Source organism: Arachis duranensis, chromosome 8 (assembly GCF_000817695.3).
Source record: "Arachis duranensis cultivar V14167 chromosome 8, aradu.V14167.gnm2.J7QH, whole genome shotgun sequence".
Taxonomy (NCBI): Eukaryota; Viridiplantae; Streptophyta; class Magnoliopsida; order Fabales; family Fabaceae; genus Arachis; species Arachis duranensis.
In genome coordinates, this window is record NC_029779.3 from 1,553,143 (window position 1) to 1,571,418 (window position 18,276).

The following is an 18,276-nucleotide window of genomic DNA, read 5'->3' on the forward strand; positions in this document are numbered from 1 at the left end:
CGGATATCAATTGAATGCAATTAGCTGTACATGAGGAGCTCAACTCACTAAAGGTCATGATGCTAGTACTCCAAGAAGAAATTTTCACGTGAGAGGATCGATTCCCGATTTCCTGTACTAAATAATGCACTAAAGCAATAAAATCAAATGTGACAATTACTCTAACTAAAGTTTCAATAAATAAGTCAAAACGAATATGTGAATAACAACAACCAACTTCAAGTTCTAGAAGGATTGTACAATTACTTTATACACGACTTAACTATTCTTTTAAGTGGCAAGTGCTTTCCGTACTAGAGAACCATACCTTAAACTTGTAGATGCTGATTACATCAGATAATTACCATCAACTTCCTCTCAAAATTGTATAGTGCAGATTTGACAACAGATGCAATGGCTAATAAACAGGGAAGAAGGATAATACACTGTTTCAGTGCTCTTCTTTAACATGGTATTCGACATGAATACATAAACTACAGGAGAGGCTAAGGGAAAACTGACATTCTAATATACATGTTATCTGGTATCTGTATATGGCAACTACAGTTCATCCTCATCACTAAGTAACGCAAATGAAAATGGGGCAAACTTGTAACCATCTCCCACATAAAATTTATTCTGAAACTCTACCCAGTGAAGTCTCAAAGCATGCAAGAAAGCGCTTAGAGTTTCCATAAGCAGTAATACACCAACAGTTGCACATATGAAAACAATAACGCCAACAATAAGAATAACGGTATTATTAAACCTGCATCAGATACATAAATGTCAAACAAACTTTCTTTAACAGCCCAACACTTGCTAAAACAAATAAAAGAACTTACTCCCAGGCCATAAGTAGAACTTTGTCATAGAAGACACTCGACAACTCTGAATGAGCCAGACTGAACAAATTAAAACAAACAGCAATTGAAGATTAAAATAAGCGGGGATGATACTAAAGCAATCCATGAATTAGAATGAAAGAAAGAATAGCTTAAACTTGCTGAGACAGGACATCTCTGTGATATCCAAAATAAAAAAAATAAAAAAATAGAAGACTCTCCGTCCGCAGCATATAGCCAAGGAGGAAGAGATTTTTTAACATTAACAATGAGGTCTACGTGATTATAATAATATTATATTATTAATAATTATAATAAAATAAAAAATATGAGACCCATATAAAAATTTTAATTAATTATTTTGCTCTTTCTTTGTGAAAAGACCCCTCCCTCCCCTGTAAAATAGCCAATCATTCATCTTTTTTTTGTACCCACAACAGGCACATTCTATACACACGAATGTTTTATTTTTTCTCTTTTAATATTATTCTTTTATTTAAAAAAAAAACTCTTTTAAAAGAATTTTTGCTAAAGAAAAAAATATTCTCACTGAGGGGCGAAACTACATACATAGAAAGGGGGCAATCCCCCCTAATTTTAATTTTTTACATGTAAATTATATATAAATTTTAGTTTAACCCCCTTAAAATTTTATTTTAATCTTTTTTAGTGTGTAAATATTTTTAGCCTCCCTCTAATATTTCTTCTAGCTCCGCCTCTGTTCTCACTTTTATTAAAGTTCAGATACTGCTATGTAGTATTTTTTTTTTTTTAGTACAAATATTTTCCTAAATTGTCAATTTTTTATATGTTACTATATCGTAATTACTAATCACAAATACCATACTTACTGTTCATAAATATCGTATTTACTATTTTTATATACAATATTTACTATATAAAGATACTGCATTTACTATTTCCAGATACTATATTCACTATTCATAGATATTGTATTTACTATTTACAAATATCTATTTACTATTCACAGTTACTGTATTTTACTATCCACAAATATCTATTTACAAATTCTGTTTGTTATTATTTATAATACTTTATATTACTGTCCACAAGGTATGCTACTATTTTAAATATATTTTTGCATATTTTGAAATACTAAGTAAGTTTTATTATGAAGTTAATATATATTTATTTATTGTCAGATTTGGTATTTTGTAAGAATTAAATAATCTATATATTTTGTATGATTTGAAAAGTTCTAATTAGAAAATTGTAGCTAATAACGGTGACGTTAGTTGTGAATGCATCAGATTTTAACTAGTACTAGTGATATTAGCCTAACGTATAAACCATGTATTATATACATATTGAACTTATGATTTATTTTGATATAATTTGTATTTTTTTATATGGATGACATATATTATTATTGAGTAAGTTACAAAATTCACTCCGTTATCTTTTTATATTTTTCAGATACAAATAGAAATCAGAGTCAAAAACCTTCTGTCCCTCAATAGAAATCGGTTTTTTGGCAAGTCCTTATTTTTTAAGAACGGTGTAATTTATAATGCACCTATGAATGTCTTAGTTAATGCTTCATATGGCAAAATTTTTCATGTTTAATAGTATTATATATATTGTATAAACTCGTATTTGTGTTGTAATTTATGTATTTTGAAAAGAATTAATATTTAAGAACTACACGATTAATAGACTTGTTAAGAAATCTTTCTTTAACGCTGGTCACTATCTAAATCGGACGGTAACAATCTATCTGTGTCAAGGTTTCTTCTTGAAAGCCAATGATGAACTTTTCAACACTGAGCAACGGCATGATGGGAGAAAAAAAAAATTAGATGGAAAAGAACTTTTGGTTGGCTTTACTGACTAGTGATTTTTTAGATGTTTATTCATAGATTTATAATGAATGGTTATTTGTGAGTTTTGTTCTGTCTTTTTTTTTTTTATTGCTACAGTGACTAATATTTAGAATCTATTTTGTTAACATAAGATTAAAAATTAATATTTAATTTAAAAATATAAAAAAATAAATTTTTAAGTATTTGATATTTACTCTAGAAAGTAAATTAAATGAATTCGACACTAGAGTAAAGGCATCATAGAATTGTCTTTTTTTTAGATAGAACCCGAAGAAGAAATCCAAGCATGATAAAGAAGCTTTCAAATGTTTTCAGCTACCTACCTGAGGGCCCATAGACGTAGATATGAAGCTGTATTAGACACAGCACCAAGCACAAATTCTATTGTATGTATAAGTTGGTGCACGAAAACTTCACTGAACTCAAACCCCTCATGGCCGTGAGGGCTATGTGGCCCTGATTCAATAGGATCATCCGTACTGTGGACCAGAGAGTAAGATTGACCTTGATGCCTCTGTGAAGCATGATAATCAAGCTTGAGTATAGTAATAGGAATTAAGAATGAAAAGAAAAATAAAGAAACAAAAAATATTGATTCAAAGTATACTTCTTCGTGTTGTTTCTTCAGAAGAAAGGGCTTTGGTAATAACATCCATGGTACAGCTACAAGTGCTGACAACAATAATCCAAGCTAGCAGTAAAGAAACAGTGTGGACGGTTAATAGATGGCATCTAATCAGTATCACTAAACAAAATAAAATGTACCGAAATCAAATTTAAAAATTTCTTACTTGAAGAAACTTCTGGCCAACAAAGAGCTGGTTTTCACCCAAATCATCAGTTGGACTTAAGAACATGTATATCATCACATGATATAAGTCAGCCTGTGATCCAGTAAACCATTTAACAATTATGATGAGCGAAAGGTAGCCGAATAGGCTATTTAAGAATATCATCTGGGGAACAAATTGGTGCCTGAAACAACATCAGTAAGTCAAACATTGAGCACTGCATGCATAAAAAACAGACCACATGTTGACTAGTATTTCTCTATTACCAAACATCTATGCTGCTTCCAAAGTATTTTGCATTAAAATAACTCAATATGATTCCAAGATTCATCTGGCATACTCCTAGTAAAATAGACATCTTCATCTTCAAAGAGTTAAGAAATGGAAGTTCACTCCGAGTGCCATGCCATACAGGATCCAGACCAAATGGGTAGGTGTTTCGCACTTTTATTAAACCTGTTGTAGAAGCATCCCTGAAAAGTAATAATGATACTAAAATACATATACTGTGACCAATTAGCATAGAAGAAAAAAAATAAGTTCAATAAATTGTACTGACAACCACCTGCATGATGGATCACGGCATGCATAGGCAGATGGTGCAAATATAGCAAACGGAACAGAGAAGAATTCATTGTATATGAAGCCAGTGTAGATTGAGAAGATTGCCATCATCGCAATAACATAGCGTCCGCCAAATGCCATTTGCATGATGTCTCCAAGTTTCTGCCATTGACATCAACGAGAAAAAATTAATGCAAGCATGGAAAATGAGGACGAGGAAGCAATCATCATGAATACAAAAATCGATGAGTTGAGTACCTGACTCGAATACTTTTTCTCTCTAATTATGAGGTACAAAGAAGCCAGCAATATGCATATGCCATGGCCCCAGTCACCAAACATGACAGCGAAAAGGAACGGAAAGGTGATGATTGTGTATACACCGGGATTTGCCTCCTGGTACTTGGCAACTCTGTCAGGTATTAGCAACTGGTGATTTTAGTTCCATGACTATCAATACATCAGGAGGCAAATAAGCAAATAAAGAAAGTAGTCGCAATAGACCAGAAAATTTATCGCTACAAAGTTATTATTAGAAGTGCTGGTTTGATCAATATAAAGCTCATTGGAAAGGATATGCTAAGCCCTGTGTAACTCACCCATAAGCATCTACAATTTCTTGAAAAGAAGAAGTAAATTTGTTTGTGTAAAAATAGGTCGGTGGTGATTCCTTTGTCTGGAGAATCTGAAATATGGCTCCAACCTGGGAGTTACAATCCCTAGTTGCCCGCTGCAATACTTTCTGAATCTGTCAAGTATTGAATTAAAAATAAATTAGAGCAAATGTAAAGTTGCAATCGATATAGGCTTATGCACTTCATATCAGAATTAAATTCCTAGTTCAAGAGCAAACCTGACTTGTCGCAAAAACAGGACACCAACCTTCTGCAAGGAGACATTTTCTCGTCACATTAAAGCTAAGCATATTTAGGGTGTGATAAACGGCTTTTTCCCTCCTCAACTATCAATTAAAACATAATAAAGGAAATATCAGCGTCGGAATGAAAATTAATTAAACGCAGAAGCTTGGTACTTCGCAGCAAAACTGAAAGCAGAAAAAAGTGCTAGTTTATGTGTCTCTTTCAGCAGAGATAATATCATCGGAAATACTAAAACAAAGCTGTTAGCAAACCAGAAGGCTCCACTGCTCATACTGATGTCCAATAGACTGGAGTAAAGTGCTCCAATGAAGCAATCCTACATCGATGGTAGTCTTCAACTCTGAAAGTTTCCCTGACACCTGACAAGTTTGTAATGTACAATAATTATTATAAGTGGCTTATCCACTGTCAGGCTATGAAGAGCATGAACGAATTTCATAAGTCAATTTTTTCTAACAAATACGCAACTTGGCAATAAGTAATGTACCTCTCTTATCATCTGAAATTGTTTCCCCAGGTCATCTGAGAAAGGATAGCGATTTGCTCCAAAAGCATCACATATTTTCAGAATTTTACTTTTAACTCTCTCCCCAGAATAAAATACAACAAATACATTTTTATCAACCTGTAAGATTACAGTCAAGATTTTATTATCTAACTCCGATTAAGAAAGTAGAAAGAACCAATGACAATATAAGAATGAATTGCCCAAATCAGAAGAAGGAAAAGATAATATCAGATAGAAATATCCCAAAATCTTGAGCATTATAGTGGTAAAGGATAAAAGGAAGATGTGTAATAATGCTCTTGCGTGCAAACTATATATTTGAACTTCTACAGGAGACTATAGATTTAAACTTAATATTTTAGAATAACCTTCTCTCCTGATATTGGATCGAGCACAGGTTTATCAATCACGGCTTGCTTCATAAATACGTTCCCCCTTGTAGCACGAAACAAGATTCTTTCAAAAGGAATTGATTTTTCTCTCGGAACAAGACCACTGATAAAACCCAGCTTAACCTGCTTAGCCGAAAACGCTGTTGTCTCCTACAGAACATAATTTTCCAAGTGTCACCAGCAAGAGAATTAGAACAGAACAGGAAAGTAATAATCTGAATATGTAAAGGTATATAGGATACTTGTTCTAGTAATAATGGGCTGTCAATCGACCCTTTAACAGTTGTTTGGACATCATGCTCCCTCTGCTGAGCTACAGCACTGTTTTGTGCTGAAGAGAAAAATTCACCAACCTGAAATGATAAACAAAAACACAGTCCTGCTTTTGCCATCAGTAGCCTTATTCAACCTAGGATAAGAAAGAGCCTAAGCATAATGTTTCCATCTATACTTACAATCTGCATATAATTCAAAAATAGAAGAACCTATCGAATTTGGTGATGGCAATTTGTAGCTATTATTGTTGTACTTAGCAAACCTTACCTTCTCCAAAACAAGCTTATATTCTACCAGCTCGTTGTAGGTGTGTTGCAACTTCTCATTATTTGCCTTGTTCTCAAGCAGATCAGCTTCAAGTTCTTTAAGTTTAACCTAGCCATGAAGAGAAGTTTCATTACATGGAATAGAGTTCTGAAACAGAAAATTAAAGTGAGTGGGAAAAGTTTCAGAGCACATAACAACCTCCAAATGATCCAGATCAATAACACTATTTCTGGTATTCTGCATCGAGGGAGATACACCCGCCTTTATCATTTGTTCCTTAAATAACCGTAGCGTGCGAGCCATTTCCCCGCACCTTTTAATCTACATATTAAAATGGAAAAGTTTTCAAGTGTACGTAGGAATCAATTCTATAAAATAGAACAGTCTCATTTTAAGTTGTAAGAATTAAGATCAATCAATATTTATAAGCTTGAAAGAGTTCTCTCCAGGGTGTAGTTAAGGTATCAGCTTAATCACTCGAATTTTCTTAGGAGTCTCAAAAAGCACCAAAATTAGAGATCTAAACTGTTTTCAAATTTCAACAAAATCTAAATTGCAAAATCCAATTGCTCAAGTGAAAAATTAAATAGATCAAATGACAGAATGTTCTAGATGATCCGCATACTATTTGTGCCTGTATGTATATCCGTAACAATAACACTATAAAATTGACAAAATCTGAATAAGCCATGCACACAAGGCATAGATGCATGAATCTGTTTTCTGTAAAATGCAGAAATTAAATTTAAAGCAACTACATACTCAAAAAGAAATAATGTGATAGGCACCTGAGTAGCATATGTCCGTTGGAACGGGCTTTTATCTGCATTGAGCTGGAAAATTATACAAACACGATCCATCAACAATGGAAGTGGTAACATTGGAAAAATGCTAGTCTGAGCATTAATTGTGAATCGCAAAAAGAAAGAGCAACAAGAATCGAAAAAGACGCACGTACATCTTTGAATTGAACGAGGCCGAGATCACCGAGGTAAGAGATGGATCGATGAGCTGCTTCGATGGGAATGATCAACTGAACTAGCTGCATAGGCTCCGATCGTAGCAGATCCATCGTGGGAAGGCATCCTTCATTCATCATCGTGATTTGTGATTTCGAAATGCAAAAGCACGGATTTAACGCCTTGGATGTGAATTTATACTGTCTCGAATAAGACTTGGTTTACGAATTTTGCCGCTATTTCCATCCCGCGGTTTACTGTGCTTGCATTTCGTACTCATATTAGAATATGCCCATGCAATAATTAAAATTAACTAATTAAATACATAAATATCTGAGTTATTTATTATATATGAAGATTGAAATGTACTGCTTAATTATGTGTCTATTGCATAATTTGAGTTTCGCATTATTGATGAAGCTGTTATTATTCTAAACACACACACATTGAAGTTATTATTCTTCTTTGCCTTGTTATTTATTTATTTATTATTATTATTGTTGTTGTTGTTGTTGTTTAACTACACAAATAAAGTTAATTAATACATTCATATATATGATAGTTGGGTACTATTTTCAATATTTCAAAATTATTTCAATTTAAGAAAAAGATGTCTAAAATGTTGCATCACAAAATTAATTAATTGATTAAAATAAAATAAAAATATTAGACAATCAATTTTTTTAAAAATTAAATCCAACTAAGTTAAATTTATGTAAACACATTTTTTGTTCATATACGTTTTTATTAGCTTCTTCTTCCTTTTCTTCTTTCTTTTTTTTCTCCTATTTCTTTTTATTTTATAGTTTTTCTTATTTCATACTTTTATAATTCTTATTATTTTACAGTTGAAAAAAAAATCAAACAAATAAATAAGAAATAATAAAAGAAGGTATGAAACTTTTTAGTTTATTTTATAGTTTATCCTTTTTTAATAATAAATACAAAAATGTCTGAAAAAAAAACACATAACTTTATTAAAAAAAAAACACAAAATTTGTGTACGAAGAAAAAAGAAGAATAAAAAAAAGTGAACAAAATTTGCATCATTCTATTTTATATGCCATGGTTAAGAAATTTCGGTACTATTTTTTTATTTTATGTTTTTTTCTAAATAACTCATATTCCTCCTCTTTCTTTTTATTTTCATAATTCTTTTTGTTGCATAACATAATTCTTATTGTTTTATCCTCTGAAAAAAATAAAACAAAAAAATTTAAAAAGAATATGCAACTCTTTATTTTATTTTTTGGTTATTATCCTTTTTGAAAATAAACACAAAAAATTTTGAAAAAAAAATCATAACTTTATAAATAAAAACATAAAAATTCTGTACAAAGAAAGAAGAAGAATAAGAAGCAAGGGAAAAATTGTAGTATTAAACTAGAATTTTAAAAAATTTTGGTGTCAAAGTTAAAAAAATTATAATTTTATACGCATATCTGTGAGTGATTTTTGTTGAATTTGAATCAACTTGGTTATATATAATTAAATAAAATACTTAGATGTATAGTAAAACTAAAAAAAAAATAATATTTTAGTCTGAAAGCAATAATAATTTCTTATTTACAAATTCATTAAGTAAAAAATCAGATATTTTCTATCGATATCAGCAATTTTTTATTTTTAAATTTTAAATTTCAAACTCTAAATTATTCTTAATTCTAAATTCTATAAAATTAAAATAAAAAAGATTTTTTATAATAAAAAATAATTAATATTAACTAATTAAATATTAATTCTCTGTATAATTATCTGTAATTGTGATTTGACATGTTTAGTGTCACTACTCACTAGTTCTATTGTCTACAGGCTATAGGAATTAGGAAAGGAGTAGTTCTCTTCAAAAATAAAAAACATAAAATAAAATAAAAAAGATTTTCATTTTCAAGAATCTTTGTACCTACTTTTGTCTTAACGGTGCCTTAATGACAATGTATATAGTAACATGAAATCCGTCATAACAAGCTTAGGTTTCATTTACCATACACGTGAGATAACAGTCACTTCATAGCCTTCTCTGAGATTAATTCACAGTTTGAAAACATAATTAACAAATTAAGGGACAACTTTTCTTTTGCTGCGGTTGAATCCATAACCTTAATTTTCATGAATAGTGCAGATTAATTGCATGGTCATACCATTAGTCTTAAAAGGAGTTTATGATCTAGCAGCTAGCGACCAACTCACTTATATAAATAAAAAAAAGTTTAGCCATCAAGCAGTCAATTTTTAAAATAAAAACTAATTTTAAAATTTAAAAAATTAGGTTCATGCTAAAAAAAATATGCGTTTTCTTATATTTTTAATCTCTTTTTTCTTTTTCTCTTTTGCTCTGCTCTTTCTCTCTTCGCATAATCTTTTCATCACTTTTAGAAGTTCTTATATAATTTATTTTAGATGATTATTTTGTTAGATTTTAAAGGTTTCTTTTAAAGAATTTGAATTTTTTATAATAATTTTAGATTTTTTTGTTAAATTTTGAATGTTATTTTTGAAATATAAAAAAAATAAAAAATTAAAAAAATTATATCGAATATTTTTTTATTAGATTTCTTTTATAGTTCATTCACTAATTGGTTATAATTGGTTGGTACCCTAATTATTAGTTATAGTAGAATTGTAAATCAAATGATTAACAACCTTGGCTATTCGCAAATAAATAAACTGCAGAAACAATTAAAGCAATAAGGATATATATGATACATACACCCTTTTTCTTGCATCCTAATTCCGAAGTTCATCAATCATTTTAGCATTCCTAAAAGATGGCATATATATCACTCGCATCGTTTAATTTGGACTGCATGTTCAAAATTTATCGTTATATCTTTCAGGTTTGGATGGGGATTAAAAATTCAATTAAGTTATAATATAATAACTATTTGACTTTAATTTATAGCACTAGCTATACGGTGAAACTTTACATGCATGGCAGCATGAGAGCATTCCAGTTACACCTGATAATCTTCCAATAATAACATCAGAAAATCCAAAGGTCTAATTATTAATTAGATTTCTATTTTTTTTTTTTGTATGTTTCTATCAGTGGGTAACTTAAACAGTATTTTGGGGGGTTAATACTTAGAAATTACTAACACCTTACATATAGGATACTCTAGTAAATAAAAATGTACTACTTTAATTTTCACCTTACATCAGTCTTCTTCAATTTAAAGAAGATTTAGATAGATGATGATATTATACCTGATAATTCAATATTTGTATAATGTGTAGTCAATGTAAGTATGATAAATATAAAGAATACTGTGTATAATATATTGTTTACAATTAAAGGAGCTCAATAATAATGTAATTTGATATATTTTTAATGGTGATTTTATCATTAGCGCAACATCGATCATTCCATCTTACTTTATTTGTGCATGTGTGCGTTGCCTTTTCCGGACTACTCTCATGCTTTGAGTGATTTTCATTATGATGCTTCTTCTTAGGATGAACTAGCTTAGCAAAAATTAACGTTTTTCAGCATAACCAAAGCATTGACATGAACGATATGGTGTCACAACTACTTTCTTTATAATGTTCTTCTCCCTCTCTTCTTTTTCTCTTGATGCATGCATGTGGCCAACAGAAGTGACTAGACTTGAGCTACAATTATAGATTCAACTCTTTTTTATTCCCTCTATGGTTGTGTCCTCTAAAAGGCATAAAATCCAGTCTACTTTAATCCTCAACTGATCTTATAATCATGAAGATCTTAGCAAAAGCTTCGATAACATTTTGCTGAAGCTTCTTCTATAGGAACAAGTTTGAACCTAATATAACCACACTCACAATAGAAATAATCGTTTTAATAAATTGTATTTAAGATTTTTTACTAGTCATGAACTAGACTAATCATTAGACTTTAGAGTGTAATAGTTATCCACATATTTAGGAATGGTCAAGAATTTAAATTTTTTAAAAAATTAATTGAATAATGTGTCAAGTTGCCTAATAACAATTACATATATAGGACAAACTCTAATATCATCACATTCGAATTAAATGAGTTTACATTAATATTCTAAGTTAGTTTAAGGGGTGAGAATTGTCAACACCAATAAAAACTATTAAGACTTTACATATAATGTAGAACTCTAATAGTATTGATTCACCTCTAAAATAATAAATTTTTTAAAAAAATAATATTTAAAATAATGATTGCTGAGTGGCTGATTATTCTAATTAAATGAAGTGTTTACCAAATGGACCCGATGAAGGAATCAAAGGGTTTGTTTTCCTAGATATGTGACAAAGGAACAATAGGGTACATAGGTTAACGATGCAATTAACTTTCTCTAAAACACTATCTACGTACTGTCTATAAACATGATAAACGCTAGCAAAGGAAGAAGAAGAAGAGGAAAAATAGAGAAAGAAAAAAGTATGGGGAGGTTATTAATAAAGACTATGGAAGGTCACAATCAGCGGAAGGTTGTGTAGCACATGTTATGGGCCAGTTATTACAAAACTAGGGAAATTTTCTGTAGGAGTTTCTGGTTCTTCCTTATGAACTAAAAGAAGCATTCTAGGAAAGTATCATTAACCCTATAAAACAATGTGTACCTTGACCTATATCTTTGGTAGCAGCATACACTTATATGCATAAACATACATCACATGCACATACTTTTAGAAGCATTTAAACGTTATGTGCCAAATTAAAGAAGATGACTTTTCCGACTTTAGAATATGGAAGTCACATCCATGGATCATGGTTGCCTATTCCAGTGGCTAAATTTTATTGTTGCTCAGAGAAGTAGTTGGTGTAAATGCTAGTTGTAATTCTCCATTTATACGTAACATAATTATGAAATATCAATGGTATAGAAGAAAATAATGCGCGCAGAATCCAGATTTCACTTTAAAGGCTGGACAGCTCTACCTGCTATATAGTTGCGAAGTTCGCAATGCATGGAAGAGACAAAGAAAAAAAAGATGGAGCATTCTTCGCCTGTTTCTCCCAAGAAATTAATGGTGATAAATGCAAATTTTAAGAGGATTTTGATACTAATAATAAAAAGGAAAAGGATAGAAAAATATTTGAAATTCTACTATGTTAAACCAAACACGGAACCTATTTCGTTCCATTTTAATCCGGCAAGCAAACGGGTAAACAGGAAAAAGCGGCTTCGAGTTCAGCACCGAGCAGAAAGGCTCACTAACTATTAACCCAGAAAAAGAAAAATTACATAAACTAACAAATCAAATCAAATCACCGCCATAACCGAAAAACTTAACATAATTTAGTGCACACACATCGATCAAAATAATGCTGTCTATGCCGAGGAAAACGGAACACACAGTCCCACATACAATTGGAGAAATCAAATTCAAAATCATTTTTATATGAAAAGTGGGTCTAATGCCGAGATAAATCATGAAAACCTGAATTGACATTGGCATTTCGATAACATAAAACAAAGTAACAAACATCCTCGCGGCCCCTTTTAACTTGGTCATGGTCATAGACTCTCATAACCGTTTTTCCAAATAACAAGGCTGGATAGAAATTCAATGGTGTTACTCCGAGAGAGTTAGCTAGGGAGAGTGCAGGTGTGTATGTTAGGACTTTGGTGGTGGGAAGAATTGCGTACCAGCCATGAAAGCGTTGAGGGGAGCCGGGTAAAGTGAAGAAGGGTCAAAGGGGTTCCCAGCGGTGGTGGTTGCAGCTGTTATGAGGCTGAGTTGTTGTTGAGGTTCAGCTCCTCCTCCAGCGGAAGAACCCTCGGCAACAACGGCAGTAGTGTAAAGTCCTTGGGGACCTTGATCGTAGAGAATTCCCTTGAAAACATGGCCTCCGATGTTGACAGCGGTTTGATATGCATACTGTTCATCTACACTGTCTATTGCGCTAACTTTCACACACCTAAACACCGCTGATGAGCTTACTTCTGAAGGGAATTGACCCAGTTCCAACCCTAATCATAATCATCATAATAAGGACAAACAAATAAAATCAAAAAAGAATGCAATTAGCCCACTCTCCAACCAAAAAGGGCTCACATGGAAATTAAACCTAAATAATTTCGTCAGTTTTACTTGAAAACAGTGACGGAATTTAGAAATAGAAGAAAGAGAGAGGGACAGAAAGGATAAGGACAAGCATATGAAGCTAGTAGTGTAGTTTCATTTTCACATGATATGGATCCATCATCATTCATCGGTTAGGTATAGCATTCTTCTTCTTCTACTACTACTACTACTACTGCTCAATATCTCACTCACTGTACTGTATATAAAAATAATATATAATAATATATGTACCTGTGGTGGTGATGGTGGGAACAGGAGGAGCGCAAGGAAGAGTGTCAAGAGCTGGATGAGTGTCTCTGTGTCGTTTAGAAGAAGTGTCTGCACTGTGCAAGTGCTGTTGCTGCAAGGCAGCGAGTTGTTGCTGTCGTTCACGGCGTTTTGCGGCAGGAACCCAAGTGCTCTTCACGTGGGTTTGGCACTGAAACCCTCGGCTCTTACAACAAGTCCTGCATCTCAGGTGAGCACAGTCTTTCTTTGCTTGGTTCCCGCAGTCCTGGCAGTTTACGCCACCGCCACCGCCGCCGCTCCCCGTGCCTCCACCACCACCGGAGGACCTCATCATCGTCAGTCCAAATCTCGTCGACTCATCCGAGACACAGAAGGAGACGCCTTCGTCGTTGGAGTTGTTGTTGGAGTTGTCGTTGTTGTTGTGGTTCCTTCTAGGTTGATGAGTACTAGGACCCACCCCAAACGAGTAGTAGTTGCTGAAACCTTGGTTTTGGTGGTAGGGCTGCGGCCATATCTCGAATCCTCCTTTGTTGTACACCTCCTCGTTGTTCCTGAACAAGAATAGGCTATTGCTGTTGTGATGGTCTTGATGATGTTTTTCTGCTACTCTTTCTCCTTCTTCTTCCTTGTTGCTGTGTGGGCCAGCTCCCCTTCCACCTAGAGAGAAGAACCCAGCCATTTGTTGTTGCACCCAAAAGCTGAAACTATCCCCAATTCAGAGATAATATCATCCATAGCAGATAGAACCTTCGCGAATCTTTAAAATACTAGTGCACTCAGCTCGCACCAACTTGTATTCAATCGCATACTATTACGTACTAGTGTTTCTGTTTAACCCAAACATCGTCCTACTACAGCTGTTTAAATTGCATAAACGGTGGGTTACGTTTATTTGCAGATACTTCTTAATTTTTTGCTTAATAATTTTTACCTAAGCAATCTTCTTTTTTCTTTTTAAATAAAATTTTATGTCACTCTCTCACCCACTCAACTCAACTGTGAATTGTGTGGGAGAGGCGTCTCAAGTTTGATCTTGTATAGACTTGTTTGGGCATTTGCAGCTTTTGCGGAAAACTGTTTTTTTTTTTTTCTTCTTTTCCTGCTCAAACCAAAACGAAATTAAAACATTAAAAATAAAAAAGAACAAAAAGAAAAAGACCTTTCAAAGAATAAAATGACCAAAGAAAACAGGATGTTGGGTTTGGTGTATGTTGCTGCTGGCTGATCAATTCTCTTGCAGTAGCTGCAGTTGCAGTTTTAGTTTCTCCAAATCAAAGGCAATTATGGCACGGAATTAGAGCCCCTCTCTCTCTCTCTGCTACGCCGCCATGGTAACTGCACCCATCCACTCTACTGTTCAACTATCATTTATGAATTGTGGTCACCAATCCAACCATCTCTCTCTCTCTTGCTTTTAGACTGTAACTGTAGACTGTATCTCACTATATCCTACAAGAGCAATTCAGACGGGGTTGGTTTTGTTGTTGCAGTGAAGCACACTCAAGACTTGAGGAGAGAGAGAGAGAGAGAGAGAGAGTATGTCTCTGTGTGTGTCTCATGTGAGTGTGAGAGAAAGAGAGAGAGAGAGAGGGTGTGAGTGTGAGGGAACATGAAAATCTATCACTGCCAAACCTCTCTACAGTTCTCTTTCAGTTTCAGTAAATCTCGGCCGGGATGAGTGAATCACAGTTCTGCTTTGACCATCCAACGGACACACATCCGACACGTGTCATTTAATCAGCTTTTGCTTATTCGTCCTTGCACCGGAAAACCCGGTGGTACTTTCTCTCTGACCCTTCCCGCAATTAAGAGAGATGGATAGTTTTCTTCCCATTTTTTATTTGATAATACTCTACATGGTAAGCAATCTCATTTTCCCCCATTTTGGAAAATACTTTACAGTGTGAAGCACTCAGAATGCATCTACTTCCCCATTTCATCATACCTCACAACAAAATTTAACTTAGAAATTAAATCTAAGTTGTTTATTTGAAGAAATATATTAGAGAGTTATTAAAACTTTTATTATTTTTATTAATTAATTTATTTTTTTTAGTTTAATAATTTAATAATATATTTTTATTTCATATATTTAAATATTGATGATCGAGCCAAAAATAATAAATTCGGCGGTATAGCATTTCTCTTAATTAAATTAACTCATTTTTTTAACGTAGATGATATGTTATTGCTCTAGTGTTGAAAAGCATTGAACTTTGTTAGATAATTAATTCTCTTACATAATTAAGTCAGACTTGCTTCTTCTTTTTTTTTCGGTAGATAAATAAATATATTTGTCAGCTAATCAAGAATACATAATATAGATTCTTGCAAAAAGTATACTAGTGCTCAAATTAATATGAATCTATATTCCCGATGTGGTGCCCTATGGAATAAAGAACGTACCTTTTTCATGCTTTGAAATATTTTCTTTTTTTTACGGATGAGTTCTGGAAAAGATGACTATTTCGTGCAAGTAATTAACGAAAGATGTTTGTTTCTTCCGAGAGTAGTTAATCAAATAAAACCGAGTTATGATTATGAGGTAAGTTATAATATAAATGGAATAGAACAAAAAAAATTCCAAATTATGCTTAGTATATCTAAGAAATTCGCTTGCACCCCAAATCCAACCATTATCGTCTTATTCTTGGCACGTTCTTACTCTCTCTAACTATCGCCATTTTTAAACAAAAATTTTGGAGTGATTTAATGAAGGTTAATTAATAATAGAAAGAAAGACAAATAATTTCTTAATCTTTTATCATAAAAATAGATAAATCTCTTACTAAATTAAAATAAAAGTAGGTTTTTACTTTTTATAAATAGAAATGATTTGAATTCCATACGAAATGATTTATGTATTTTTTATTTACAAAATTTAAAAATTTATTCATAATTAAATTTGACAAAAAAAAATTATTTATTTTTGAGATAAAAGTTCAAAAACTTACCAATTTCTCTTAATAATAAAGTCCTTGGGGGTGGTGTATTTTTACCTGGCATATACTATCAGCTAGCCTGTATTATTATATATCGTTTGTTTTTTCCTCAACATTGTACTCGTCCCCATATGCCTCGTATTCCACTCAAAATTCTTCGCACAATGATTACATACTTGACTTAATTGAAATTTAGCATAATTGATGGATGGATGGATAAATTTGATTGGAGATATTATAGAAAAAGAGTTTCTTATTGGAGATCAGAGGTCAACAACACCTGGGATGCAAAATTAGGCCAGACACAGCAGCACAGGAAATGCATGCTTCCCATCTCGTCTACAATGGGCCTCTCACACGGGCCTCCATTCTCAAGTGGGGTACCCGAACCATCTTGACTTTAAGCAATTTATAACAAAAAAATATAATCAACCAAAATTCACTCAAATTTTAGTATTTTCATTATTATATAGCTTCTGCCTCTGTTTAATTTGCTTCCTCTTTGGGTGTCTACTAAGTATATATATGTTCAAATTCAGATTCTACTCATGACCCTCAAATAAAACAAGATTGAGATTCTACGGGCCTCTACGTATTAATTAATTTTGACTTTTGTCTTCCGTCGTGGAACATGCATCACACGAAAGCTCCAAATACAAATTAAATAATATTATAATAATAATAATACGACTACACATTTGAAAATTTGCTACGAATATTGATGGATGAGATAAAATATTTATTTATTCGCGTTTAATTTGTCATGCTAAACTTAATGCTAGGATAGATTATGGCGTTTGTAATTTAAAAATAAAGACGAGTCTTGTATTTACTATAAGAGTCTGTTAGGGAGCCAAAAATATATTTATACAATATGTATAATAAATTATTTAATTGGTCCAATATAAAATAAAAATAAAATTTATTCGTATTTATTCTAATTTTAAAAATAACCACTATTACATAATCGATCTCTTTCATTATACACATTGTAAATTATATATATTGACTCTCCGTATTTTCTCTTACTATAAATGGTATTATATATAACTTTTTCAACTTATTAGCTGTAAGTATTGAATATAATAACAAGGATCCATAATTGATTTGCATGCTTAATTAATAAAAATCATTTATTAGGGTACGTAAGAATATAATAATATTCATGCCTCTAAATGCTAATAAAATGGAAACATTTGAGATTTGTCGAATTGGAGTAAGACATACAAACACACACGAACGACGACGATTTTGAGTTGACAATTATGACAACATACAAAAAGATCACAGTTGTCAACACTGAGATGTGAACAATTTTCTCGTTTCCGCGTGAACCTGACCATGATTACAATCGTAGTTTTCGCAGTGTCTGTAGCAAAATTCAATATCCTCTCTCTGCTCGCCGAATTTCTAGAAAAATTCAATGCTGGTTGGATGAAACTAACATACAACATAGAACATATTGAGACGAATTGAATTGGGTCAATTTAACTACAAACATAGTATAATATCACAGCACCGCTAGCTGGCATTTGTAAAAAGTGAATAATATAAACCAAAAACAAACCAAGATGCTATACTCGGCTCTTTTAATATCTAATAGTCTTCTATTATTGAAACAAAGAAAGCATTATTAGGACTAGGCACATAGCAGTGACAGCAGGTTAACCCATTGCTTAATTTAGAAGCACGAAGAAGAGAGTACAGTGAGCTCAAATGTGAGCCAGACATTGTTAAAAAAAAGTGTAAATTAAAAAA

At 32.3% G+C, this 18,276-nt stretch overlaps 2 protein-coding genes across 4 annotated transcripts; both read right to left on the minus strand.

Annotated features, from left to right (window-relative positions):
* Positions 1 to 260: 260 nt before the first annotated feature.
* On the minus strand, positions 261 to 7,438 carry LOC107460114 (V-type proton ATPase subunit a3). The gene is made up of 18 exons (XM_021128481.2): positions 7,306 to 7,438; positions 7,136 to 7,180; positions 6,546 to 6,668; positions 6,348 to 6,455; positions 6,047 to 6,157; positions 5,781 to 5,954; positions 5,392 to 5,529; positions 5,156 to 5,263; positions 4,877 to 4,984; positions 4,623 to 4,771; positions 4,282 to 4,435; positions 4,025 to 4,185; positions 3,726 to 3,932; positions 3,460 to 3,643; positions 3,276 to 3,359; positions 2,992 to 3,182; positions 825 to 884; positions 261 to 748 (listed from the first exon to the last, which is right to left on the minus strand). The coding sequence occupies exons 1-18, from the start codon at positions 7,417 to 7,419 to the stop codon at positions 541 to 543; spliced, it is 2,427 nt and encodes an 808-aa protein (XP_020984140.2). The 5' UTR covers positions 7,420 to 7,438; the 3' UTR covers positions 261 to 540.
* Positions 7,439 to 12,625: 5,187 nt separating this feature from the next.
* Positions 12,626 to 15,146, minus strand: LOC110274420 (protein SHI RELATED SEQUENCE 1-like). 3 transcript variants are annotated; one of them, XM_021128486.2, is made up of 3 exons: positions 14,736 to 15,146; positions 13,580 to 14,274; positions 12,626 to 13,233 (listed from the first exon to the last, which is right to left on the minus strand). In XM_021128486.2, the coding sequence occupies exons 2-3, from the start codon at positions 14,253 to 14,255 to the stop codon at positions 12,878 to 12,880; spliced, it is 1,032 nt and encodes a 343-aa protein (XP_020984145.1). In that variant the 5' UTR covers positions 14,256 to 14,274; positions 14,736 to 15,146; the 3' UTR covers positions 12,626 to 12,877. The 3 variants fall into 3 exon arrangements, with proteins under 3 accessions (XP_020984145.1, XP_020984144.1, XP_020984143.1); XM_021128485.2 differs by having other exon boundaries at positions 13,580 to 14,433; XM_021128484.2 differs by lacking the exon at positions 14,736 to 15,146 and adding an exon at positions 14,574 to 14,711 and having other exon boundaries at positions 13,580 to 14,433.
* Between the last annotated feature and the right edge of the window lie 3,130 nt (positions 15,147 to 18,276).